This window comes from Bombus affinis, chromosome 14, assembly GCF_024516045.1.
Source record: "Bombus affinis isolate iyBomAffi1 chromosome 14, iyBomAffi1.2, whole genome shotgun sequence".
Classification (NCBI taxonomy): Eukaryota; Metazoa; Arthropoda; class Insecta; order Hymenoptera; family Apidae; genus Bombus; species Bombus affinis.
In genome coordinates this window covers 595,607-620,832 of record NC_066357.1, presented here as the reverse complement: position 1 = coordinate 620,832, position 25,226 = coordinate 595,607, and the positions used below count along the sequence as shown (strand labels likewise).

The 25,226-nt window shown below is 32.5% G+C and overlaps 6 protein-coding genes and 1 long non-coding RNA gene across 11 annotated transcripts; 5 read left to right on the top strand and 2 right to left on the bottom strand.

The window, feature by feature from the left end:
* The first annotated feature begins 1,751 nt into the window (after positions 1-1,751).
* LOC126924142 (odorant receptor 13a-like) lies at positions 1,752-5,252 on the top strand. Its single transcript, XM_050738313.1, has 5 exons — positions 1,752-2,636; positions 2,735-3,256; positions 3,372-3,692; positions 3,903-4,178; positions 5,045-5,252. The coding sequence occupies exons 2-5, from the start codon at positions 3,197-3,199 to the stop codon at positions 5,102-5,104; spliced, it is 717 nt and encodes a 238-aa protein (XP_050594270.1). The 5' UTR covers positions 1,752-2,636; positions 2,735-3,196; the 3' UTR covers positions 5,105-5,252.
* A 612-nt stretch (positions 5,253-5,864) lies between these two features.
* LOC126924132 (odorant receptor 4-like) lies at positions 5,865-8,303 on the top strand. Of its 2 annotated transcripts, XM_050738290.1 has the most exons (6): positions 5,865-6,075; positions 6,372-6,624; positions 6,733-6,833; positions 7,107-7,439; positions 7,665-7,940; positions 8,102-8,303. In XM_050738290.1, the coding sequence occupies exons 1-6, from the start codon at positions 5,881-5,883 to the stop codon at positions 8,165-8,167; spliced, it is 1,224 nt and encodes a 407-aa protein (XP_050594247.1). In that variant the 5' UTR covers positions 5,865-5,880; the 3' UTR covers positions 8,168-8,303. The 2 variants fall into 2 exon arrangements, with proteins under 2 accessions (XP_050594247.1, XP_050594246.1); XM_050738289.1 differs by lacking the exon at positions 8,102-8,303 and having other exon boundaries at positions 7,665-8,086.
* An 81-nt stretch (positions 8,304-8,384) lies between these two features.
* LOC126924149 (odorant receptor 13a-like) lies at positions 8,385-11,297 on the top strand. The gene is made up of 6 exons (XM_050738323.1): positions 8,385-9,102; positions 9,347-9,599; positions 9,821-9,924; positions 10,022-10,363; positions 10,639-10,914; positions 11,087-11,297. Exons 1-6 carry the CDS (start codon positions 8,908-8,910, stop codon positions 11,141-11,143), a joined length of 1,227 nt encoding a protein of 408 aa, XP_050594280.1. The 5' UTR covers positions 8,385-8,907; the 3' UTR covers positions 11,144-11,297.
* An 843-nt stretch (positions 11,298-12,140) lies between these two features.
* Positions 12,141-14,586, top strand: LOC126924136 (odorant receptor 13a-like). Of its 3 annotated transcripts, none has more exons than XM_050738301.1 (7): positions 12,141-12,235; positions 12,766-12,925; positions 12,984-13,236; positions 13,313-13,416; positions 13,502-13,828; positions 13,960-14,235; positions 14,303-14,586. In XM_050738301.1, the coding sequence occupies exons 2-7, from the start codon at positions 12,878-12,880 to the stop codon at positions 14,360-14,362; spliced, it is 1,068 nt and encodes a 355-aa protein (XP_050594258.1). In that variant the 5' UTR covers positions 12,141-12,235; positions 12,766-12,877; the 3' UTR covers positions 14,363-14,586. The 3 variants fall into 3 exon arrangements, with proteins under 3 accessions (XP_050594258.1, XP_050594257.1, XP_050594256.1); XM_050738300.1 differs by lacking the exon at positions 12,141-12,235 and adding an exon at positions 12,440-12,534; XM_050738299.1 differs by lacking the exon at positions 12,141-12,235 and having other exon boundaries at positions 12,565-12,925.
* Positions 14,587-15,280: 694 nt separating this feature from the next.
* Positions 15,281-18,236, bottom strand: LOC126924144 (myosin regulatory light chain 2). Its single transcript, XM_050738315.1, has 5 exons — positions 18,090-18,236; positions 16,591-16,824; positions 16,094-16,277; positions 15,927-15,999; positions 15,281-15,756 (listed from the first exon to the last, which is right to left on the bottom strand). The coding sequence occupies exons 1-5, from the start codon at positions 18,090-18,092 to the stop codon at positions 15,603-15,605; spliced, it is 648 nt and encodes a 215-aa protein (XP_050594272.1). The 5' UTR covers positions 18,093-18,236; the 3' UTR covers positions 15,281-15,602.
* Positions 18,237-19,845: 1,609 nt separating this feature from the next.
* LOC126924150 (uncharacterized) lies at positions 19,846-25,024 on the bottom strand. Its single transcript, XR_007713425.1, has 5 exons — positions 24,920-25,024; positions 24,088-24,452; positions 22,140-22,423; positions 20,467-20,809; positions 19,846-20,131 (listed from the first exon to the last, which is right to left on the bottom strand). It is a non-coding gene; the product is annotated as an uncharacterized LOC126924150 (long non-coding RNA).
* LOC126924112 (uncharacterized) lies at positions 20,104-25,207 on the top strand. Of its 2 annotated transcripts, XM_050738237.1 has the most exons (19): positions 20,104-20,251; positions 20,463-20,685; positions 20,769-20,934; positions 21,001-21,223; positions 21,297-21,579; positions 21,672-21,937; positions 22,009-22,192; positions 22,275-22,514; positions 22,625-22,715; positions 22,808-23,058; positions 23,139-23,313; positions 23,381-23,652; positions 23,754-23,865; positions 23,925-24,011; positions 24,093-24,227; positions 24,308-24,582; positions 24,656-24,780; positions 24,854-25,009; positions 25,085-25,207. In XM_050738237.1, exons 1-19 carry the CDS (start codon positions 20,224-20,226, stop codon positions 25,174-25,176), a joined length of 3,384 nt encoding a protein of 1,127 aa, XP_050594194.1. In that variant the 5' UTR covers positions 20,104-20,223; the 3' UTR covers positions 25,177-25,207. The 2 variants fall into 2 exon arrangements, with proteins under 2 accessions (XP_050594194.1, XP_050594193.1); XM_050738236.1 differs by having other exon boundaries at positions 24,854-25,207.
* The last annotated feature ends 19 nt before the right edge of the window (positions 25,208-25,226 follow it).

The following is a 25,226-nucleotide window of genomic DNA, read 5'->3' as shown; positions in this document are numbered from 1 at the left end:
CCCATAGAATATAAAGAGTGCAGCGTTCCATATCCATGCAACCCTCGAAACAACGTTATTTTCTACTCGTATTTATAAGTAATAACTAAAAAGTTTCATAAAAATTATTGTTGGCGTGATATAAATTTGCTTTTAAAGTACAGTGACTATACCAATCACATTATTGCACAATATATGATATCTGAATATTATTGTAAGATTACAAGTTATTAACAGAATTCAACATTATCAGTTTTCCTTCTCCTCTCCTCAACATTTCCTACGTACGCAGATCATATTTTCCAACATTTACAACTGGAATATAACGCGTCATAAATTATTAAACGAGGTATTAGTAAATAACTGTTGTTTTATAAGTGTTCTTATTTTCCTAACAAACATTTTTTTTAAGTACTTGTAAAATAACTTTATCGTAACAAACACAATGTCTATTATTATTATTATATCAGATACTTTTTAACGAGTTATAAAATCATGATGAAAATTTAATCTATTGTGTTCCTTTGCTGTTTACAGATTCTAAGTACCGCGGCATCGTACTTTACGTTGTTAAGAAGTCATGCAAACGATATGTCTTAAACGCAAGTACCAACAACATTTTCAAATAAAGTTCCAAGAACTGTTAATCTAATGTTCAAAAGCATTTAGGTATTTATTTATTTGATATTACACAAAAATATCAGTTGCTTTGCCTAACCTTTATTCGTAAACTGTGTTTTCAGGAAATGCAGTTACTCCGATCAATATTCGGACACCTTTCGAAACAGAATAACTTTTTTAAATTTGAGCCAAACGGTTTGAATTTTTTTTTCTTTTTCTTTAAGTTATAAGGGTTAATTCACTAGACGACGCGCGCAAAGATTTTGAAAAAGTTACGATTGGTCGAGACCTCAGAGAAAATAATAAATGTCGGTTTTTATTAATTTCTTATGCAAGAAAATACTAAAGACGAATTCAAGGCAGTCGCATAGGCTGTAAATTCGGAAATGCCGAGCTCGCGTAGTCTTGTTTCGAAAACTGTGGTGGTCCATGGAGCTTTCCGGTGCATCAAGGAGGACCTGCCCCAAATGGTATGGATGACGACCGTACAGATATCGAAAGGTCCTTTTTCGGCAATTACAATATTATCGAAGAATTCCTTATATATAATAGACATAAATCTTCGAAATATATTATTTAAATTTTCATTGATTCAAATTTTCAGAACCAGATAAAAATGTTGTAAAAAGCGATCTCACCTTTTTCTTCGTGATTCGGATTAATTTCGCAAGATTCTCAAAAATTTTTTGCACGTCATCTAGCAAACTAGCCCTTCTAACTTCTCAAAAAATATCAAACCGTCTGATCCGTTCTTTAAAAAGTTATACTATTTTAAGGTGTGTATATTTAAGGCGTGAATATTAATGGGAGCAACTGTATATTTTTCTTGGACTATCTCATTTATTCGATTCTTCGTTCATGTTAAGATTTGGTTGCTTTAAACAAAACTTAAGCCTTTCTTGTCAAAAATATCAATGACAAACGATTTTATATTTACATTTTAACCGGAACAACTTAATCGTTTTATCTATTTTACAAGAAGATCAATTCTTTCGCGCGAATTTGCAATACTAACGACGAAGCCTAACTACAATACTATTCTATACATTTTGATAATAAATAACAGACTATTTCTCTGGAATAAAGAAATATAGCAATAAACGGAAGGATTTTAAAAATACTTTTATTTAATACGATAATATGATAATACGATTAATATTACCTCTACCATTCTCTATTTCATTCCATAAATATGTCTTCGCGTAAATTCACCTTCCGCAAGTACTAATCTGTAGCTTGTTATTAAAACATGTCACACTAAGAATATATAATTAATTAATGGGTGATAAATGAAAAAAGGAAAGTACTTGCCAATTAATTCTGCTGATGAAGGAAAACATGCGTTATAAGCTTCAAGGCACTGTCATATATCATTTAACATTGACATAACACAATTAACATAACTAAATCACTAAAACACAAATAAAAATAAAAATGACAAGTTCTTGTGCTCAAAAACGAATTCAAAGGGTGGAACTCGATTACACAACGTTCTTCAAAAGTTTCCATGAAATAAATCATCTAAACAGTCACACGTGTATTATAATACACGTTATCCTCACGTCTGAACATTCGACGTCTCCGTGGAATAATACACAATTTATCGATCCGACGCTGCTTTCCCTTTTCACACGATGGAACAGCAATTGCAATGACGTTCAGAATAACCAGTTGTCCGGGAAGTATAATATGCAAAACGAGCCAGATAATCAAGTCAAAAGCGATCAAGGGATCAAAGTAATATCGTATCACTGTATCAGTCACTATAGATATCGATGATAAGCAAATTAGAGGCTTTCGATAGAATCGAAAAATGAGTACTCCATCGTCGAAGACTCAAGATGAGCTCGAAGGAAGTCAAAGATCTGTCTATCACCGTCACAAGTTTCTACATGAAATTCGTTGGTTTTTGGCTGACGAATAATTATGCCGATAAACGTTGGAGGAACATCGCCATGTCGAATACAGTATTTTTTATCTTCGTTGCCATCACGATCGAGTTGAGGGATTTGTACTTTACTTGGGGAAATTTTGAGGTGAGTAATGAAACAAATATAGACTAAAGCAAATTTTCAACTAATAATACCGTAAAAAAATGGCTTCTAAGTTTGATTGCTGAATACTTTTATTACAGGATACTATTTACACCGCGTGCAACGTTGTAACTATCGTTTTAGTTCTACTCAAGACCTTTGTCATATTTATACATAACGACGAACTGCTTTATTTAATTAATTACGCGAAAACAAACTTTTGGCATTCGAATTATGATTCTCACGAGCAAATGATTATAAATACCTCTAAACGTGTTTGTACTTTTCTCGTTTGCTCCTTCGCCTTTTTTGCTCAGGGAACAGTCGCCAACTTCATACTAAGACCTATTTTGGGTGAGACATTTACGTAATCAATCTGCGAAAAATATGAAAATTTTTCAGTACAAATTAAAACGCTGACGCAAAACATATTCTTAAGGAATTATTTTGTCGATATTGTTATTATATCAAATTGGAATTATAACAACTAACAAAGAGATGTGTTGATATGTTTTTCAGTAAACTATGGTAAGAATGAATCAGATAGAATACATCCGTTTAATATGTGGCTCGACGATTCATTAATGTTGTCACCGTATTTTGAAATAGTCTTCGTAATACAGGTAGAAAAAATTATTCATATAAGATCATTGTAAAAAATACTTTTTAGCTATTGTATTTTAATCTAGAAATCGTACGATATTTTGGATCGTTTAATCATTATGTTCGTTTTTATAGATTTTTAGCGCGTGCCTAGTTGGTACATGCTACCATTGCTTCGACAATCTTTTATTCGTTATAAATCTGCACACTGCTAGTCAATTTCGTATTTTGCAATATAGATTTTCAAATATGTGCGATATAAATGACCGCGAACATTATACAACTTTGGAATCGTACACTGTAGATAAATATGCAACGTTTAAAACTTACGTCAAACAACATCAAATGCTCATTGAATATTGTAATAAACTCGAGAATGTGTTCAGTGTAATAGCACTCGTGCAGGTGACACTCTTCAGCTTATTAATTTGCCTCGATGGATATTTGATACTTATGGTTAGTAGCAATCGCGTTTCATCGTCGTATTTCATTTACTTTTATTACATTTTTTATATTAATTTTGTTCCTTCCACTGCAACATAACATATAATAATTATCCTTTTATTTCTTAAAAAATTAAACAATATTCTTACGAAAAGAAGAGAAATTATACTAATAACAGCTTTTTCTTTATTCGTTGTTTTAATTTAATTATCTCTTCTGCAGGAAGAAATTGCTCGAATAAAACGTCTTACTTTCATATTTCATGTAATGGGTTGTATGTGTCAACTATTAATGTTCACGTACAGTTGCAATTGCTTGATACAAGAGAGCGAATGTGTGATGAACGCTACTTACAAGAGTTCATGGTCGCCCCTGCCGATGGACAAATATGGAAAAATGTTACGCAAAGATTTGATGTTCGTCATGATGAGATCTAGAGCACCCTGTTGCTTGACTGCCTGTGGATTCTTCGCTGTGTCGCTGGAAACATATACAGGAGTAAGCAATATTGTGTACATCTTATAGCTATCGATTTAGTCCTTTTGTCGCAGAAACCTCAAAAGGAAAACGTTATTCGTCTAGATGTATTGTTAGAATATCCTATAAACATTTCGGTGCTTTATTTCATTAATAACGATGTAACATACATGAATAGAAATTATTCTATATTAGAGAAAATACATATGTATATGTTGTTTTAGAAAGAAATCAATTAATTTCTGTTGTACAATAATTAAACTAATACATTTCGGAAACAGTGTGACGAATGAAAGTAGCGTGAAATGTAAATTCCCAAATCTGATATAATAATATCAAACGTTATGTTTTCTACCAAACAATTTTATTTCTAGGAAATTTCTCTCCCCGAGATAGTTACGATGTTCAACAAAATTAATGTTACTTGTTCCCCTTATAGATTTTGAGCATCGCGGTATCATGCTTTCCCTTACTGAGACGTTACGTAAAGGAACCGTTGCAGTTTATGCATATTACGAATCAATTTCTCAAAAACGATACAAAAAAATTAATTTACTGAAGTAAAAACGGGAATATCTAACGTGGCCTTTTATTCTTCCAAATAAATCGCGTTATCTCTAAAGTAAGTAAACTTTTAAAACAACGATTAATTATAAACCCTATGGTAGTTCTTTGTAAGATATCAACTTTTTCTTCATATGTAGAAAAAGAATATGGGATATACTGCAGCATATATTCGAGGAAATAGTCCGCATACATGTATAAATTATCTAATGACGCGGTTCGTAAATAACAGTTGATTTTTTCACATGAAAGTACAATTATTATTATATCAGATTTTATTAAAAAGATACAACAATATCTTAATAGTTCCTTTGTTTTTACAGATTCTAAGTTCTGCGGTGTCATACTTTACATTATTGAGAAATCACGCGGGCGATACATAACTACTGACAACAGTTTCCGATACACATAAAATGTATGCGGGAGAATTTAATTTCAGACAATAGTTACATATGTTTTCGTTAAAATAAAGAATAAAATTAAAGAGATATTTCATTACCAAATAAATCTAAGTATGCATTGTATAATGTACATTGTTGTACATATTGTAGTTAATAACGTTTCATATTGTAATCGTCCGAAATTGAGGTAAGTATTTTGTATTACACACAAGACTTCGCGCAATCTTACACACATATTACACAACTGCATACGTAGATAACACAAAGGAAAGAAACAATTTTTCATAATAACCACAGTGCAATAATATCAAATAATTCCGATTTCATCATTTTCATTCTTCCTTTTTTTGTAGCAACAAAACACAAAAACAAAGCATTTTCCATTTTACCACTAATTTCATAAAAAGCGAACGACGTCTAGCGCCGCATTATATAATACCTCGCTTGAACCTTCAGTCCAGGAAATAATGATCCATAATACGCGCCGGCCCCCATAAATAACGCAACAGACGTCCATCGTCAATCAAATACATGGTGAACCTGTTATTTTCTTTTTCGATCTCCAGTAAAAGATTATGATCGTTCCTACGTTTCGCGTCATTCGTAACATTTCCCTGACAAATAGATTAAAAGCAAAAAATAAGAAGAGAGAATAAACAAACAGCAAGAAATTAAAAACGCGAAGCAACTATTGTTACAGAGTTTCATATGATACGTAAGTGACAGCTTTACACGGTTGACGATCAAACGGAACGAACATGCAAACGGAACAAGAGTTGGACATATCGATGAGATTGTCGGCTTTCTTCTTAAGGCACATTGGCCTATGGATAGCTAATGATCCCGCGGATGAACGCCGGATGAAAATTATATTCACCTACACAATTTGGAATTTGATATTTGGCATGATCGTCTTGAGCAGAGATTTGTATTTTACTTGGTTCTACAATGGCGTGAGTATATTCGGTCGTTTCATATTTATTGTATAATCGATCAATCGACTCTACAGACAGTGGCAGTATTCCAAAAATTTAACGATGAGAATTCGTAGGGAAATAATATGTTAGAATAGAAGTTTAATTAATCAATATTTTAATCACTAATCCATAGTTAATATTTACTTTAAAATAATTATCATTTTTATAGACTAATATTGTAATTCCATTTTCCTGTAAATTAACTGCTTAATTATTCATTCGATTAACGATATTTTTTGCTATATCTTATTACTTCAAATTATTAATTTTAGGATACGCTTTATGCTCTTGCCAATACTATGAGTTTGATACTGACCTTAGTCAAAGTATGCGTTATAGTGGTGCACAAAAAGGAATTTATGAATCTCGTCGTGTACATGGAACAACATTTTTTGGCTGTTAAATACGATTTTCACGAGAAAGAAATTTTGAATAATTGCAGAAAGATTTGCGCCTTTTTTATCTCTAGCGTTACCACCATTGGAATATGTGCTATACTATCTTATATATCCACGCCGTTTATTGGTAGGTTAAAATATGCAAGAACCAGAAACCTTTTTATTTAAAGTGTACACGATATTTAAATCCTATAACGCATACGAAAGCAAAGAATCATTCACGCATTTATTGCAGCACAAATTGGAAACAATGAATCCACAAGGGAACTTCCATTTAATATGTGGATAGGTATTTTGTCACAATCTCCTTACTATGAACTAATATTTTTTGCACAGGTATTTTAAATTTTCGCATTTTCCTAGTAACTAGTAATTTAATCGCTTGTCTTTATGTTTGTACTTATTTGCTATATAATAAATTTTATTCGTACCGAAATAAATCTCTAACAGTTTGATATATTTGCAATCAACCTAAAAAAATAGACAACAGTGAGATTCATCTCGTTACTACGATATAAATACATATATTGAAATTACTGAATATTCGATAAGCAGCGCTAAATTTCTACAACAAATTATATAAAAGGGAACGATTTTTCTTTCTTGCAGATTATGAGTCTATCTTATATAGGAATCTGCTACTTCTGCTTCGATAATGTTTTCTGCGTCATGGCCATACACTTAGGCGGTCAATTTCGCATACTTCGATATAGATTTTCAGAACTGTGTAACATAAAATATCAGATAAGCGAGCAAGATAAAATGTCGATACTGACGAAGCATGTACACAGAACTTACGAGACATTTAGGAAGTACGTTCGACAACATCAAGCACTGATCAATTATTACAATACGCTAGAAAACGTGTATACGGTGATTATACTTATACAGGTGCTGGTATTTAGCGTGTTAATTTGCCTGTTTGGTTATCAAGTGTTATTGGTTAGTATTTCACGTGTTTAAAACGCGTTCACTGTGAATGCTTGTACATAATTCAGAAATGAACTTTCAGCGATTCATCTTTATTATCATTATTATAAAATATAAAAATAAACATAACCTATGTATATAGAAGAGTTCTATCGTACATAGAATTCTTCTCGCAGAAAAGAATTTCAATGTTCCGATAAAAGCATATTTTCTCTTTCAAATGTTACTTTTTCTTAGGCTAATACTAACTCTGCAAGACGTTCCATTTTCGTCTTTCTCCTAATTGGCGCGTTGTCCTTATTGTTTATGTTCACCTATAGCTGCGATGATGTAATAGAACACAGTGATAACGTTGCTATAGGAGCATATTCAGCGCTGTGGACGATTATGCCAATGAACAAACATGGAAAGATGCTTCGAAACGATTTGATAATGACAATAGAGCGGTCCAGGCGAGTCTGTTGTTTGACCGCAAATGGATTTTTTCCTGTGTCGCTGGAAACTTATACTAAGGTCGGTACAATACCTATAAGAAACACAGTACGTTATGGTCTTCCTCGATTACCCAACGTCAATCTTTTCTTCCTCTTTTTTCTTTCTTACGATTGGTAACGAGAAATGTACGAATGTGAAAACAATCCACGATGTTTAAAATACATGTGTACTTTTTACAGATTTTGAGTACCGCAATGTCATATTTTACATTGTTAAGTAACAACGTAACCAAAAATGAAACATAATTAATAACAAACGTTTCCGATTAAGTCAGTGGACACAAAGCGCTTAGATTATCTGGATGATTATAGGAAAAAATCGTACGTATAGGTTTTTTAAAAAAGAAGACAGAAATAAAGATTATCTTTTCATGTACAGAATCTCAGACAATTACAATTACTAAATACCTTGTAATGTGATCGTAAAATTTCATTTATTTGCAAAGTATCCAGAAATACAAGAAAAATCATTTTTCAATTCATTTTATCACATCACAGACCAATCTATTACTAATGTAACTTCAACTCACAAAAGAGTTATTCTCCTTTCGCTATATCCTCCACCTTTCGACAAAGTCAAAGTAAATTGCAATTTTCTTAAATTGCATGCTATAATTTACTAAGCTATTGTTAAATTTTCCTTTTGTAAAGCGACGTAGCTGTATGCCGAACGGTTCTCGTAATCATGCATAACGCATCAGTCCAATCCATACATTATTCGCCTCGTGTATCATCAATATCTTTTACTCCCTTTCTTCTTCTTCTCTTCTCTTCCTATTTTTCTTTGTTCTATTATCATTCTACTAAATTATCGGCTATGGATGGTAATATGAAATAAATATGAAGCGAGCAATCACTTAATAAAGACGCGGCTAGATCAAAGCGATTGATCGTCTCCGATACATTGGAACAATCAATGCAAAGTGTGTACGAATGCACGAGTTCAATATTCGAACGTACAATAGCAGCCGGTTATTAGGAATACGATGAGTTTTATCAAGACTGACGATATATCTGTTAGATTGACGTCGATTTTTATGAAGCTCGTAGGATTATGGATGGCGACCGAACGATCCGAGCAACGCATTAGGGATATTACGGTGGGTTACACGTTGGTCGCGATCATCTTCGCCATGTGGTTGCAAACCACGGATATGTATTACTCGTGGGGCGATTTTAGTGTAAGTCTATCGATAATAAATTAATATCATTTCTTTTATATAAATAAATTGTGTATTGCTGTAAGTACATTTAAATTGCATTATATAATATAAATAAAGTGTAATCTGAAAACTTTCGTGATTACGTTACTGTAGTAAATGCATGCATTATTTATTGTAGCAAACAAATATACTCGCTAGAAATAATAGGCACTTCTGTCTTTAAGCGATCCTATTTCTAACATCTTACATCGACTTTTCATAGGCCTGCCTTTTCGCTGCATGCAATATATTGTCGTTAACGATGCCGTTTATCAAGATACTCGTTTTGCTTGCGCATAAAGAAGATTTTTTTCGTTTAATATTTTACCTGCAACGAAAATTTTTGCATGGAAATTACAACGATTACGAAAGAAAAATTGTAATCAGTTGTAAACGAAAATGTACATTTTTCATTTGTTTCTTTACACTTTTCACTCTGGCCACTGTTGCCTCTTATATTATTAACCCACTTGTTGGTAAGTCGACTAATCAAAACGGATAAAAATATAATCTAATTTGAAAACCCTTATTCTTATTAAAATACGAAGTGTTTGTATGATTACGTTAAATAAAAATTTACGTTATTGTACACGTTTTGCCTCGTACAAAGTTACTGAATATTTTACCGTTATTATACGCATATATGCGTATATGTATATGTATATTAAGAAACAAGTTACTTAAACATCTGTTTCAGCAAATATTGGAAGAAACGAATCAGACAGGGTGCTTCCATTCAACATGTGGATTGACTTGCCACTCACCGTAACACCATACTATGAAATAATATTCGTTCTACAGGTATTGTCATATTATCGATATATTGTATTATCGTATAATCTTAACTCTAAAAAGTTCCCATCGTATTGAATAATATTACTTTGATTGAAACTCATAGGTTTTATCTTTATATCATATTGGAATAAGTTACTTTTGTTTCGATAACTTCTTATGCATCATGAATTTACACGTGGCTGGTCAATTTCGAGTATTGCAATATAGAATCGCGAACATGCCAGATTTAATGGACAAAGTGAAACAAAGTGGAGATAAAATATTAAATACGGGATCATCGTGCCTTGCGAATGAATGTTATAGCATTTTCAAAAAATATATACGGCAACATCAGGCGCTTATTGCGTATTGCGGGAAATTAGAGGAAGTATTTAGTTTGATTATTCTGGAGCAAGTATTGATGTTCAGCTTGTTAATTTGCCTCGATGGATATCAGGTGCTTATGGTTAGTATAGCGCGTTAATACGAATGACTAATTTTTATATGCATTTATATCTTTTAGATAGAAGATTTCTGCGATCAATACAAAAATCCGAGGTAATGAGTTTTGAATTTCTAATATTATTACTACCTACAATACTTCTACTACTATCAGTAGTCAGTAGTAGTAGTACTATCAGCGTCATTTACAGTTATCATTATTACTTATGTTTATGTTTTAACAATAGTGAATAACGTTATTACAATAATGTACGAATGTATTATAATATCTTTTTACAGGCAGACGCATCTACCTCGATACGCGTGATTTTCATTTGTCACATATTGGCATGCCTATGCCAATTGTTGATGTTCACTTACAGCTGTGACTGTATCATACGAGAAAGTGCAAGCATAGCCACTGCAGCGTACAAAGGACCTTGGCTAGTATTGCCAATGTCCACAAGCGGAAGAATGATGCGAAAAGATTTGACTCTGATTATCCTGCGATCGCACATACCTTGTTGCTTAACAGGCAAAGGTTTCTTCGTTGTATCTCTAGAAACATACACTAGCGTAAGTAACACTGTAAGACTGGAAACTTAGATCTATCGGTATACATATGGCCGCAACGTCCAAGCTTTAAACATTAAAACACGATTGAATTTCTTGAATACATCGCTCATGCTTCATTTTCTTTGAAAAATATCGTGAAACTAAAGTCACTCGTGCATTTCGTCTTTTGCAGGTACTAAGTACAGCCGCATCATATTTTACACTGCTGAGACAGCGTGAGACTCCGTGACATATGTTAATCGTGACAGTGTTAATCGTACATAGTGTAAATAGTGTCGTACATAGCCTTGTATAGAGATCAGTGTTCGTCCCTATAAATTATAAATTAAATTGATTGAAAAGAACTGGAATTCTGTAACAATAAAAATTAATCAAATATCAGATATTACCTATCAGCTTCCATTAGATATATTACATGTACATGACCTGACCGTATCAAAACATATTAAATGTTTTTCTTGCACATGATAAGAATACCTATAGTTATATCGTGATATCTTACAGTTGCGTCACAATATAAAGAAAAAGAAAACGAAACAAGTTCTTAACTGAAAATTCATTTCATTTTAACAGTATACTATTGTATTAAAGTGTACGAAATGTAAGGAATTTATCTCGTTAATCGACAAAGTAATTGAATTTAAAATTGATCGTATCACAGAGATCATAGCACAAGTCGATCCGTTATCCTCATTTTCTCCCTTCTCAATTGGTACGCTGCGTTTCTAATGTATCAAAAGATCACTGTTCTTTCGCTATAGATCTTATTCCCTGCCTTCCTAAAAATTTGATGAAAATTACAACTACCTTGTCTTACATGCTACGTTTAACATGCAAAGTTTCCCTTTCCCAAAGCAGCACAGCTGTTGACAGTGGTTCGATTTCACAGAGGGTCTCTTAATCCAGGAATCATGCATAATTCATCAATCCTGTTCATGTACTGCGTATTATGTATATGTACTACGTATAATAGTATGCCAACGTTAACTATTAAATATATAGAACTAAAAAACGTATGAAAAAAACATAAAAATGTAAAAGTAAACGGGCACGAACTTTTTAACAAAAAGTTTTAGAAAAATAAGACAAATAAGTTGCTCGATAGATTTAAAAAGATAATAAAATATATTATAATAGCGCATATATACGTATGTTGGTTCTTAGATAGGTAGACTTATATTATCTTTGACATTCGTAGGCAAACGCATCTAGCACGATACAGGTTTTAAGTATTGCAGCATCGTACTTTACGTTGCTAAAACGTATAGAAGCCATTCCATAATACATGTTAATTCTATAACGGTGTACATAGTGTATAGACGTAAGTAGATACAGCAATTCGTTGCTGTACATTACACGTGAATTTTCAATGAATAAATAAGAGTATCAATTATCTATTAACCCATATGTGTTTGTATACGCATTCGTATTCCTCAATTAGCAATAAAAATATTCACAGATTTTTCACTATCACCAAATTAATGAACTCTTTCAAAATCAAATCTTCTATTCTTAAAACAACACACAAGAAGTCAACGTTCTTCATCAAACTGCATACATATATTAATCTTCTACTTCCTCGTCGCCACATCCAACTGCCACCCACCACTCAGCCCCATTGTGAGTTTTAAATCATGCATAACTGGTTGATCGCATGCATTACGCAAAATATAAGGCGTACGAATGAGGATAGAGGACGATTGGGAGATCAAAGGCACGATATATCGATGCAATTGCTTTCGAAACTTTTCGATAATTAATAGACCGACTCCCCTATAAATTCCGAATCGGTGTATCTGATCGTTTGAAATCCAATATGAGCTTGAAATATCATAAAGACGTTTCTTTCAGTGTAGCAGTTTTCTATCTAAAGATCGTCGGCTTGTGGTTAAGCACTAACCTCGTTGAGAAATGGTTCAGAAATGCCTTAGTGACGTATACTGTTCTCGCAATTATCTTTAATATGTGGATGCAATTGAGGGGTCTTTATTTCTCTTGGGGAGATTTTAGCGTAAGTATATCGAGAGTTTTACATAATGCTTGTAACTTTCTTAATTTTAATGTTTCAGGTCAGCACTTATATCGCGTGCAATAGTTTGGGACTATTCATGGATCTATTTAAATTGTTAATTATATTTATACATAAGAAAAAGTTTCTTTATTTAGTCATGTATATGCAGAAGAATTTCTGGCATTTCAACTACAATCAATATGAAAAATCGGTCCTAGCAGATGCGAAACGAATGTGCATCTACTTCGTCTGCGTCTTCTCATTTCTCTCTCAATCTACTATCTTTAGTTACATCTTCAGGCCACTAATATGTCAGTCTATCAATTTTCTGATTTAAATGGGTTTGTTTCTAAGAAAAAAGTTAATTCATCGACAATCTGATTTTAGCAAATATCGGGAAGAACGAGTCAGATAGGGTACCTATATTCCATATGTACTTGGACCTACCATTGAATGTCTCGCCATATTATGAAATGACGTACTTGATACAGGTACAATATTATTTCTGTTTTACATAAAAGTCTTAGGCGATTTCATGTATTTGTAAATAATATTGTAATTATTACGTGCGTACAGGCTTTGACTTTGTATCAGGTTGGCGTATGTTATCTTTGCGTCGACAATATATTTTGCATTATGTGCTTACATGTAGCTAGTCAGTTTCGCATATTACAATACAGAATAGCCAATGTGTTAAGCCTGAAAGACAAAGTTAAATTTGATCAAGATACAAACCTGGATTCTTCGGGTGAATTTTACGCCATATTTAAAAAATGCATTCAACAGCATCAAGCTCTCATTGGATTCTGTACCACGCTCGAAGAGATATTTACAGTAATTATACTCGGACAAGTGTTAACGTTTAGCATATTGATTTGTTTCGTCGGATATCAAGCGCTTCTGGTTAGTATATTACAAATTCAACGTTACTGGTTTATACTTCTTGTTTAAAACGAGATATTCGATTTGAACAAATTAAATATCTCGTCGTTGTTACTGTAAAATTTACGCTCGTAATGCATCACGATGCACAGGTGAAGCTGTCACTTTCATGGCGCATTTCTCTCGTATCTTTCTTAACGACTAACATATGTCAGCTATGGATCTTCACGTACAGTTGTAATGCCCTAGTACAAGAAAGCATGAACACTGCTAATGCTGCGTATGCTACACCATGGATATTTTTACCAATGGACAAGTTTGGAGAAATGGCACGAAAGGATTTGCAACTCGTACTTATGAGGTCGAGACGAGCCTGTTATCTCACCGCTTGTGGCTTCTTTCCTATATCCCTGGAAACTTTCACCAAGGTATTTATTAATGATTCTCGTCGTTTTCTATATTAATTAATAACAGCATATTTCCTTCGTGTCACAGATTATGAGCTCCGCAATGTCATATTTCACTATACTAAAACAGCGAACCGTGGATACATAGAATAATTTCTCCAGTTTTCATTTTATAGGCGTACACGTTTAAGTAATGTTCAAAGCGAAAAATTTATTCCTTTTGATTTAAAAATGTTATTATCACAAATCTATGAAATCTATAAAATATTAAAATAAATGGTTAGAAGAAATTTGATTACATAAAATACGTAAATTATAATGCGTCCAGAAGATTTGTAACAAGATAGTAATAAAGTTAAATAGAAAGAACAAGTATGAATAATTTTAATAAACCGCGGAAATTTTCGAATCCCCAAAACTCTCTATAATCTTCGAATTTCAAATTGAACAATAGTACTACAATAGATTATTCATTGCGAATTATACAACGATAGATTCCATTCCTTGTATTCGATATAATTGTGAACGTGTTTATAAGTTAAATTTAGTTCGCTATATTGTCATCGGCACGTATGTAATTTGATACAGTGCCAAACTTAAAGCAGAAAAACATCGTACGAACAAAACCATTATCTTCTTTGAAATAAAAAGATTAATTTTAGACCAAATCACGACGTTGCACAACTCACAATTTCATCTGGCGGAATTATAATATTTAGACAATATTAAATAAAATTTACAATTTAATATGACATATTTTTATGTGCAGAGTTATGAATAATTACATCTTATTCAATATATGTTACTAATAAACATCATTTTATTCTTTTTACAAGTATACAAAATGCAAAGAACGCAATAATACTTGGTATATAGATCTTAGAATTATTCTCTAATTCGATGAGTTATATAAAATCGCTTTTCGTTTAAAATTGTTTAAAATCTTTGAAAAACTTTGGAAGAAGAAGATTTATAATGTTTAACAAACAAATGATATTGCAAATTTCTATTATTTTTACCTATTCCTGCTGTTGATATTTGTGACGGATCAAAATTAGGAAGATCATTGTAAAGTTTTAAAGTAATTTTATTATATGAACAATAATATGGAGAGTCAAAGCCTCGTTTTTCGGCAGAAGGGCTGTTTCCACTTCCAAGAACCTAATCTGCTATTTCTCACGATCTTTGAAACTTGCATCTTTAAAAGAATTTCCTCTGAAAAGCTATATCGTCAAGAAACAATGAAAAGTAAATAATTCGTGTTCGCTTTTCAATCAAATTTCGTCACTTGGAAATGGATAAAACAGACCTAACGCTAATACGAGACTTTGTTTTCAATGAACAGAGTTTTTTTAACAGACATTTTTAATGCTGAAGATCACTTAAAGTTACTCCTCCTCTTCGTCTCCCGCACCAGTTAACATTGCGATAAGGCTTTGCGTATCGATAAATCCCTTGTCATCAATGTACATATTATCATAAGCATCATTGACCTCCTTCGCGGTGAATTTGTCACCATATGTCATCAAAGCGTGCCTCAATCTATGACGAAAGGAAAACGAATAATTTTCATAATTTTAGAAAGCTGCTCAACTTCTTTTCCGAGATATTTCGATATATTTCATGGGATTTTTTAATTTTCTACTCCTTTCTCTATCCTTTTTTTCCGAGAAATGAATAATCTTACAATACCAATAGGTCTTATCGCTTACCTTTCACCATCAATCTTTCCGTTTACGTCGAAGGTATTGAACGCAGCAATTACGGTTTCATCGTCGTCGGAACCTGAAATAGAAGAAATTGCGATTAATTTAATATACATATATAAACTGGCAAAGAGGGACTAATCGTATCATCTGGTAAATTTATATGTTGATACCTGATCCCGACATGCGAGTTGCGAACAAGTTGAGTAACTGGGTAAAGTTGATAGGACCAGGGGCTTCACCTAGCATATCATCAAGTTCTTTATCGGTAACCAAACGACCGACATTGTCAAAAGTGGCACGAAGGTCGTTCTTCCCAATTACACCATCCTTATCATGATCCATAAGCTGGAATGCCTGATGGAACAAAATGAAATACACATAAGTACATCCAAATAATAATTGCAACTCATACTCTTCAACACTATAATTTTAATTTTATTTATTCGAAAATGATTCAATCAACGTTACGACCAACTTATTAAATAATACGTTTCATTTATCTTTACCATAGAACGATATACAGCGAGATATCTCGTTTCTCTTCGCAGAAACTGCGGTAACTGATGCAGCAAGCATTTGATAATGGAGTTTCACTGTATAGTTCGCTGTACGATGGCAAATTTTTGGATAATTACTCGTATATCGTTGAAACGGCATTTGAACGTACCTCTTTAAATTCGGCAACTTGTTTCTGAGTAAACATAGAAAACACGCTGGATCCAGTGCGTTTAGCTTTGCGGCTGCCCCGACTACTTGCTCTAGTCGAACCAGATTCTTTAGGGGTACCGGTAGGAGTTGGTGGCTTTTCTTCTGCTGGTGCAGGTGCTGGTTCTGGTTCTGGTGCAGGAGCAGGCGCTGCCTCTTCCTTCTTTTTCGTCTTCTTCTTCTTCTCTTTATCCGCCTACAATAATCCGACGTAATTTTTATTGAAACGAAACGAGAATATAAAAATATAAAAATTTCAGCCAAACTTCCGCTTACTCTTCCGCACCGTTTAGCGTCTGTACAAGTGTAACTCACGATTCCTCGAGTGTTAAAATACTCATTTTACCAAAAAGTTAAGTATTCTCCAATATTTAATTATTATAAACGAAACGTCGAATTTAAAAGCGCCTAGTCTGCAATAAATCGTAGAAAAGTCCTTTTCGTCGTATTATTTTCGTAAAAATGAATATTTCAATTTATTTAAAATATGAAACAAGCAAAAGAGTGGGTTTGGTAAAATATTTAATATAAATTGCTTGCAAAGAACAGAAACTAAGTGATAAATAAATAAATATCTTGCAAATTATTATCTAATAATTAATTGACTGGAAATCATCGTAAAGCCGAAAGATATGCGGAAATAAAGAATTATCGTTATTACTATATTTAGCTGGCAGTAAGCTAGCTTGGATAACATCGAAGAAAATTCGGAGGGCGTTACTCATAAGAGTTAAAAATAGGATCCTTCTATCACGTACGGTATAGTTGAAAAGAAGCCAGGACAAATATAGACCGTTTATCCCGTACAGCCTCTCGAATTACTATTTGGTTACGTAATACTTTTATCTTTATTTTTACTTTTATAATATATCTAACAAGTACACATGGAAATTAAATGAAATTTGATAGTACAGATTTTTGCATAAACAAAATTCAATTAAATCTAAAGTCCATTAATTTAGATACACCATTAAATTCCAATTATTAAGAAATCCAAAAATTAAGAATCCGATTAGGAATTTCATAGATTAAAAGATCGCAAAGATTTATTAAAATCCAAAAGTACATGTAACAATTTGAACACACAGGATGGCAAGCAAATAATAAGGTCCAAGTACGGAATGGCTAACAGCCAAAAATCTAACGAAGATCACTGTTTACACTTCATTAACACAAATACGCGATGTTTGGTGCAAGTTCTGCACTTTGACGAATTCATTCACCAGGCGTACAATTTAGACACAATTTATTTAATTCATCGATCTCTCATCGAAATTTACCCTCGTACAACAGGTCAAACATGTTTCCACCACTAATCACGTGTACGATATTCGGCATTCCGTTTCTTTCTATATATCCCACTATATAGAAGAAATTCAACGAACAGAACTTTTCGCATATTTCCTGATCGCCTGAATCCGAAATCACGATGGTATCATGGTGTACTCGGCGCTTACTTACCATGGCTACAGTTGTTTTGTAAGAGGATGGTACGAGATGGTCACAACGAACCAACTGTCCGAATCATAGAAGTGAACTTGTCTAAGTAACTTTGGTGGATCTCCCCCACTACATGGCTGGTGCTTGAGCAGGGGTGCTTTGCCCGGGTATAACGCCAACGCCTATCTGACCATATTTAGTGCGAGCTGCCTCAAAATAGCAACCCTTTCGATGTTTCGACTAAAACAGTTTGCCGAGGATTGTACTGACGACCAACACCTTACAGCCCTTTTTCGCAGCTAAGATTTACTTCTCAGAACGAGAATGTGAGTCAAGGATCTTCGGAAAGTGATTATGACGGTGCCCCGGCCTTGCGCCTTCCGTAACCCTGATTAGCCCTGCATACATCAAGCATCGAAGAAATCTTCTGTTACCATTTTTGCAGTCATCGATCGTACAAAAACGGTAGTAGACTGTCCTGATTCCACCGTCACAAATCAAAGAAATTATCATAGTTTAAACTAATTTAACTCTTATTATCTATTCGATTATTACATACGATACAACGCTTACAAAATATGATTTCTGAAAAATTTGTAACTCGCAAACTAAAAATTGTGGTGTTAATATTTAAAAGTTCTGCTAAATATTTGCAAAATTTGTATGCTCGCAGTTATATTTAACTCATATTATGCGCAATATAATAGCAAATATGTCTATCATGTATCGATGATGGTTGTAAAAATTGTGAGATGAAAATTGTCTAAGAAAAAATTACAATAATAAATGAAATACGATAGTAAGAGAAAATGTTTAAGGATTATCCATTTCAGAAGTAACATGAATTTCCGGTTTGTGCACCGGGATGACCAACGCACGTGGTTACTAAAAATAACTGTCCGATATTTGAGATCAGAAAACATTAAGGTATACTGTATATTTCATTATTCCCCTTTCTTATATACGTATTACAGGAATTCAAATGGTTAATAAACCCTGTATCTTTGATATTTATCGAGTTTAGTTTATTTCAATTGTCATGAAACTGAATTGTCATAAAGGAAATTAAAAACAATTGATATCTGATGTGCAAAAGATTATTTACCACTATCGTACTTTCGATAACAAAGTAGTATGATAGAATTAATTGTTAATTATTTATATGACTCGACTTAATATTAGAGCCTGGCTTAAGATCGCTATAAGTGTCATATAACGAAGCTCGCTCGCTTCCATCAAATTCAGCATTTAATGAAATATTGACGCATCACAAGTTAACGAGGAAGATAGCTTAAACCCAAAAATATTACTCAGCTAATCACATCTATACCCAAATTCTATACTTTTATTTTGTAAAGATATCCAAAATTTTTAATTTGTAACGCACCGAGAGATGCTGATCAGGTACTCCAATGTATTCGAGAAGATTGACAGTAAATATCTAGCAATTTTGAATGACGAGTCAACGTATGATTAAACATTCTATGAAGACTGATGAACAACCGATACACTGGAAATACAGCTATTACTTAGACACATAGTCGTATTACAAATATGTTCCTAGAATTTATTTCTCTTATTTCAATGTGCCGAATTATGTCACTGAGATTATGTCCATATTATGTCATTATATTTTGGGACATTGCCAGATATACATTACTAATACGTACTACAATATAATGCATAATAAAATCCTCCAGATATATTTATTTTATTTTTGGGAAAATATTCATATTTATCGCTTTTCTACTGAGCTACACGAATAATAGAATTAAAATTATTTTTCTGTTTCATTTATTTTATACAATAAATTTATACATACAGAAATTTATTAATTAATCATGATTATAATGTAACATGTATATATTATAATAATCTTTTATGAAGTATCCATACAAATCGCTATGACTTTGTATACTTGCTCGATAAGAAAGTTACGTACCATTTTTCTTATTCACGACCACACAACACTCCCACCACAACTGCTCGGAGAAATAAGAAAGTACAGACAACCTTGCCTTGACTGGTTTTCATTGTAAGGTAACAGCTTGACGTAGTATGGCCTAGATCACAAATTTTTATGTTAAAATAATATTAAGATTTAAATTACTCTAAAAAAAAACGTATTTTAAGTGTTATCTTATGATCTAACAAAATGTGGTGGATCTTTTTACTAAATTATGGTGAGTGAAACTTGTCCATATAAAAAGGAAATACGTATTTTTAGCATTTAATATTGTTAATCATCGTTAAATCTTTCTTAAAGCTTTAAAAGATGCATTTAATGCTGTTAAAAAAACATATAAATGACCACAGTAATAGAATAATCGAAAAATAAACTAATTTATCATTAATTGATTTAAATTAATAAATTATTTGTTTATTTCTCTATAGTTACCATTGGCTTGTCACTGCGTCTTGCCGCATATATTTCTTCTGGCGGTCTTCACGGAGAAATTCGATTCGAAAAAGTCACAGAAACGTCCGTAAGAATTCGATTTTCACTTCAAACTACTCTTCAATATCCAGACCAACAATGGCTTTGGTCAGTTACTCAGTTTCCTGTTGATTACACACGTATAGACGATAGATGCAGTAGACAACATATTGGAGAGAGGTGTTTTTCTTGTTTGGAAAAATTTGTTTCCCATATATCGCTGTCACACGTTTTATTTAAAAATCACTACTATAAACATGTAGCATTATCGACTTAACGGAACTTGTTGGACCACTCGATATGCCTGGAAATGAAACAGGATCAGTGGAAATTTCGGGCATAAGTTTAACCGGAGAAATGGGTTTATGGGGCAAAGGTCTAATATTCCAAGACACATATTCATCCAGAACCATTTGTGCTTCGATAACGGTAATTTTTAAAATATAAAATGTAAAGTTTGTTTCGAAAATATTGCAATTCTCCGAACGTTCTTAGGTACTAGAAAAGAATGTAGAGAAATTTGCGGAAGCACGTTTTCTCGAAACTATAGCGGGAAGCGTATGGTTTCGATGGCTGGGTGGTCACGGTGGTGATAATATTAGTGATACAATAATTTATGTAAATTTGTATCATGTTAATAACAAAAAATTGCAAGGTACAAAGTACACAGAACATTATTGGAAAATTTATGTGACGGACATTTTTGACATCAGTAAAGGTACAACTTTTTTTATAAGATATATCGGATTTGCAAAACAATGATTTACTTTTATTTAATGTTTATCATTCAGACAAATCAAGTTGCAATATTTTACAAACTGTCTTTGATCCTGATAACGCGGGCAATGGCAAAGCGATTGGTGATATCGATGCACGTTTAGGCAAGATAAAAGTAGCTGTAAATCATCGTAACGAATATAAAACCGTATACAAAGATTCAAAGTTGTCTCTACTACCTTCTACTGATTTACTCGGACCACATCGTCAATTATATTTAGTCATATTTCATCCGAAACATGATGACTCCATTTTACATTGCAGTAAGATTAATCATAGAAAACCTATCCTTGCCAAGTAAGTGAAACTTATTATTACGAAAAACTTTTATCCATTTTATTTATACATGTTTATCAAATTATCTTTTCCTATATTTTTTAACCATTTAGAACTTTAATTAATTCTCACGGTATCAAAGGAGATGTATCCTTATCTCAAGTGACTCCATTCGATCCAACATGGGTTAACGTATCATTGACACCAATCAATGATTTAGGAACGAGATTACGCTATGCTACTAAGATAAAGTCATACAATATTCATGAACTACCTCCAGATCCAATAAAAGCTTCGAATAACTTTGCCAAAGTATGCGAAACAACTAAGAAAATGTATAATCCAAGTAATATCAATATAATGGATGTACCACCAGCAGGTAAACAAGTTAAATCGTTACTTTAGCCTAGTTTGTTCGTTCAACAATACCTAAATAATTATGAAACTCAGGGCTTGGAACTCAAGATCAATATGCTATTGGTGATCTTTCTGGGAAACTTCAAGGTCGTAAAGAAGGATCGTATCATTATGATATCTTACCAGGGAGTGCCAAACTTAATGGAATTTATTGGGATACATACCTTCCACTCTCAGGAACACATAGTGTAATTCACAGAAGCCTTGTTCTTCATAAGTACTTATTTACGCTCACTTTTTATAATTACCGCTTTATTTTCATCCTTACTTATTAAAAACGATTACACGTTGCTCCTCAGATATAATGAAACTGATAATAAGAGCACCGTACCATGGATCTGCGGTACCTTGAATCTTTATTTACCAGATAATATTGGACAAATACCAATGGTAACTGCACAAGTAATATACAGATATCCCATTGTTGGGAAAATAATTTTCCGTCAACCTAAAAATGACCCTCAAATGGATACTACCATTATAATAGAAAATTTAGTTCATGCAGATGGTAACGCTTTAAATAATTCAGAATTACACAGGTATAACGTTTTTCAAATTTTTTGCTAGAAAAAAACCATTATATATGTATGTGTGTGTGTGTGTGTGTGTGTGTGTGTCAATACCATCTAATTTAATATTAAATATTTAGGTGGATGGTTCATGATAATCCACCAGGCAAAGATTATTATAACTGGACAGGCAGATGTTTAAGTGCTGGTGAACCTTATAATCCTTATAAGGTACAGTAATTAATAAAATAACACTAATATGCTTGTTTTCTATTTATAATACAATTGCTCTCTCCTAAAAATATTACTCTTAAATTTACCAGGTAGAATGGAATTCAAATCCTAGTGAATATTGTTCAATGTCAGAAGCATCATTATATCGTGTGGGTGACCTAACAAGACATAGTACAATCAACATTGCTGGCAAAAAGCTTTATGGGACCCTATTAACACGAAGACTCTTCACGGATACAATGTTACCTTTGTCAGGTCCCCATAGTATATTAGGTAAAAGTTTAGTGATATATGATGACCATGGACCTCGTGCAAGAGGAGAAAGACTAGCATGTTCAATGTAATTTTGTAGACTTCATATGAAATATTTCTAATAAATTTTATTATGAACATAACTAAAATATCAATTATTCTATATAGAATTAGTGAAACATACCATCGCAAAGCAGTAGCAAGAGACTGGTTTGGAAATGGAGAAACAATTTCGCTAAGAGGAAAATTAGAATTCTTACAACAAAATGAATATGATATCACAAATATAGAACTAAATCTTGATGGTCTAGATGGAAAAATGAGTGGATATCACATACATATGGTAACAGAAATTTAATAAAATTTGTTTATATTTTTTATTTATTTTCATGAAAGTTTATGTATTTTAGACTCCAATTGAGCAAGATTTAGAATTTCCATGTGAAAGTACATCCCTATATGGACATTGGAATCCATTTGGTATCAATGTAAGTAACACGTTATCTGCAGGAGAAGGAACAACTGATCAGTATGAAATGGGTGATCTCAGTGGAAAGTTTGGCACTTTAGAAAATAGAAAAAAATATATGAAAACTTTCAATGATACAATACTTCCTTTATTTGGACTAAATAGTATACTAGGTCGAAGTATAGTGATTCACAAAAAGCAAAAAAATTTAAGGTATCTATATTAATATTTAAATTATATGCAGACACACACACACACACACACACACACACACATATATATATATATATCCTCTAACAATTCTTTTCTTTGAGATGGGCATGTTCAACTATAGAAAGGGGATATTCGCCATCTGAGGCTAGAGAATTAAGAGCAATTGCATCTTTTCATCATCCACAAGGTTTTGCATATGGCTATATAAGAATGGTATTATAAATTTAAATAATATCAAAATATAAAATATGATTTAACACTAATAATTACAGACACAACTTATTCACCATGATGGTAGTCAAAGTGAAACGGTAATTGAAATAAAATTACGACATCCTGGAAAACACGATCGTAATATTGTGAGTACATAAAATGCTTAATAAAAACATTTAAAAAGAGATTTAATATATTTAAAATTATATAAAAATATATTACTGTAGACAAGAAACCACAATTGGGCGATATATGTAAACCCTGTTGGAGTAGATGCAGCTGTTCAAGTAAAGGATACTAGATGTGTAGCTGGTGGATATATATGGAATCCCTACTTTACACAGTTAGCAGATCCTTTAAATGTAATATTAATCAGAACCATATAAAATTTCTGTCTTAACATGCCATTGTTTACTTTCATAAAAGTAATTTTATTTCACAGGATGATCTGTACAGACAAGAATGTGGTTCTGATTTACCACTTAGATGTTATGTAGGAGATATATCAGGTCGATTGGGTCCTATCGATATAGGACTTCAAAGACAAATTTTTACAGACTCAAATTTCCCATTAGCAGGAACAGTATCTGCAATGGGAAGATCTATTGTTATTTTTGACAAAAATTTTGGGACTGACAGATTTGCATGTGCTAACATTGAACCTGATAACGACATTGTGAAGTATACAAATATAAGAAAACCACCACGCTTCGTAGTGTAAGTACACATGCGGCATGTTATTTTATCATAAATTTCATGTACAAATATCTTTACAACTTTTTTACTATAGGGCACAATTTCTAGAAGATGTAAGAAAAATTATAGGTGTTCCAGATTGGATGTTATCCATAGATACTAGGAAAACGAAAATTTTACATAGTGGAGCATGCATTCAGTTTTTAATGCATTTTAGGGGTAATCAAAAAAATATACAATTTGTAGGAATTTCTTGAATATATATAATAATGTTTTATAATTACATATCTAGGTCCAATTGCTAGCACCTTAGAACAAGATTTTAATAAACTTATATCAACTGGACGATTAGACACACCTAGTTTGTATATTCCAGGATATGTTCCAACAAAACGAAAAGCAACATTAGGTTATCGTCAATGTGGAAATCAAGATCCAAATGATAAAAGTAATAACTCATATTCTATACAAAATAAGTATACAAGTTTATTTTTTAAAATGACAAATTTTACACTGTTTTCAGGATCCAAATTTTCCCTACCAAATATATCTTCATCACAGTGTTCAAAACTTACATTAATTGTTGCTGTGTGTATTATTACTAAATTATTGTGATATTAAATTAATAAATTAATATAGTATTAAATTGAGTCTTATAAATTTAA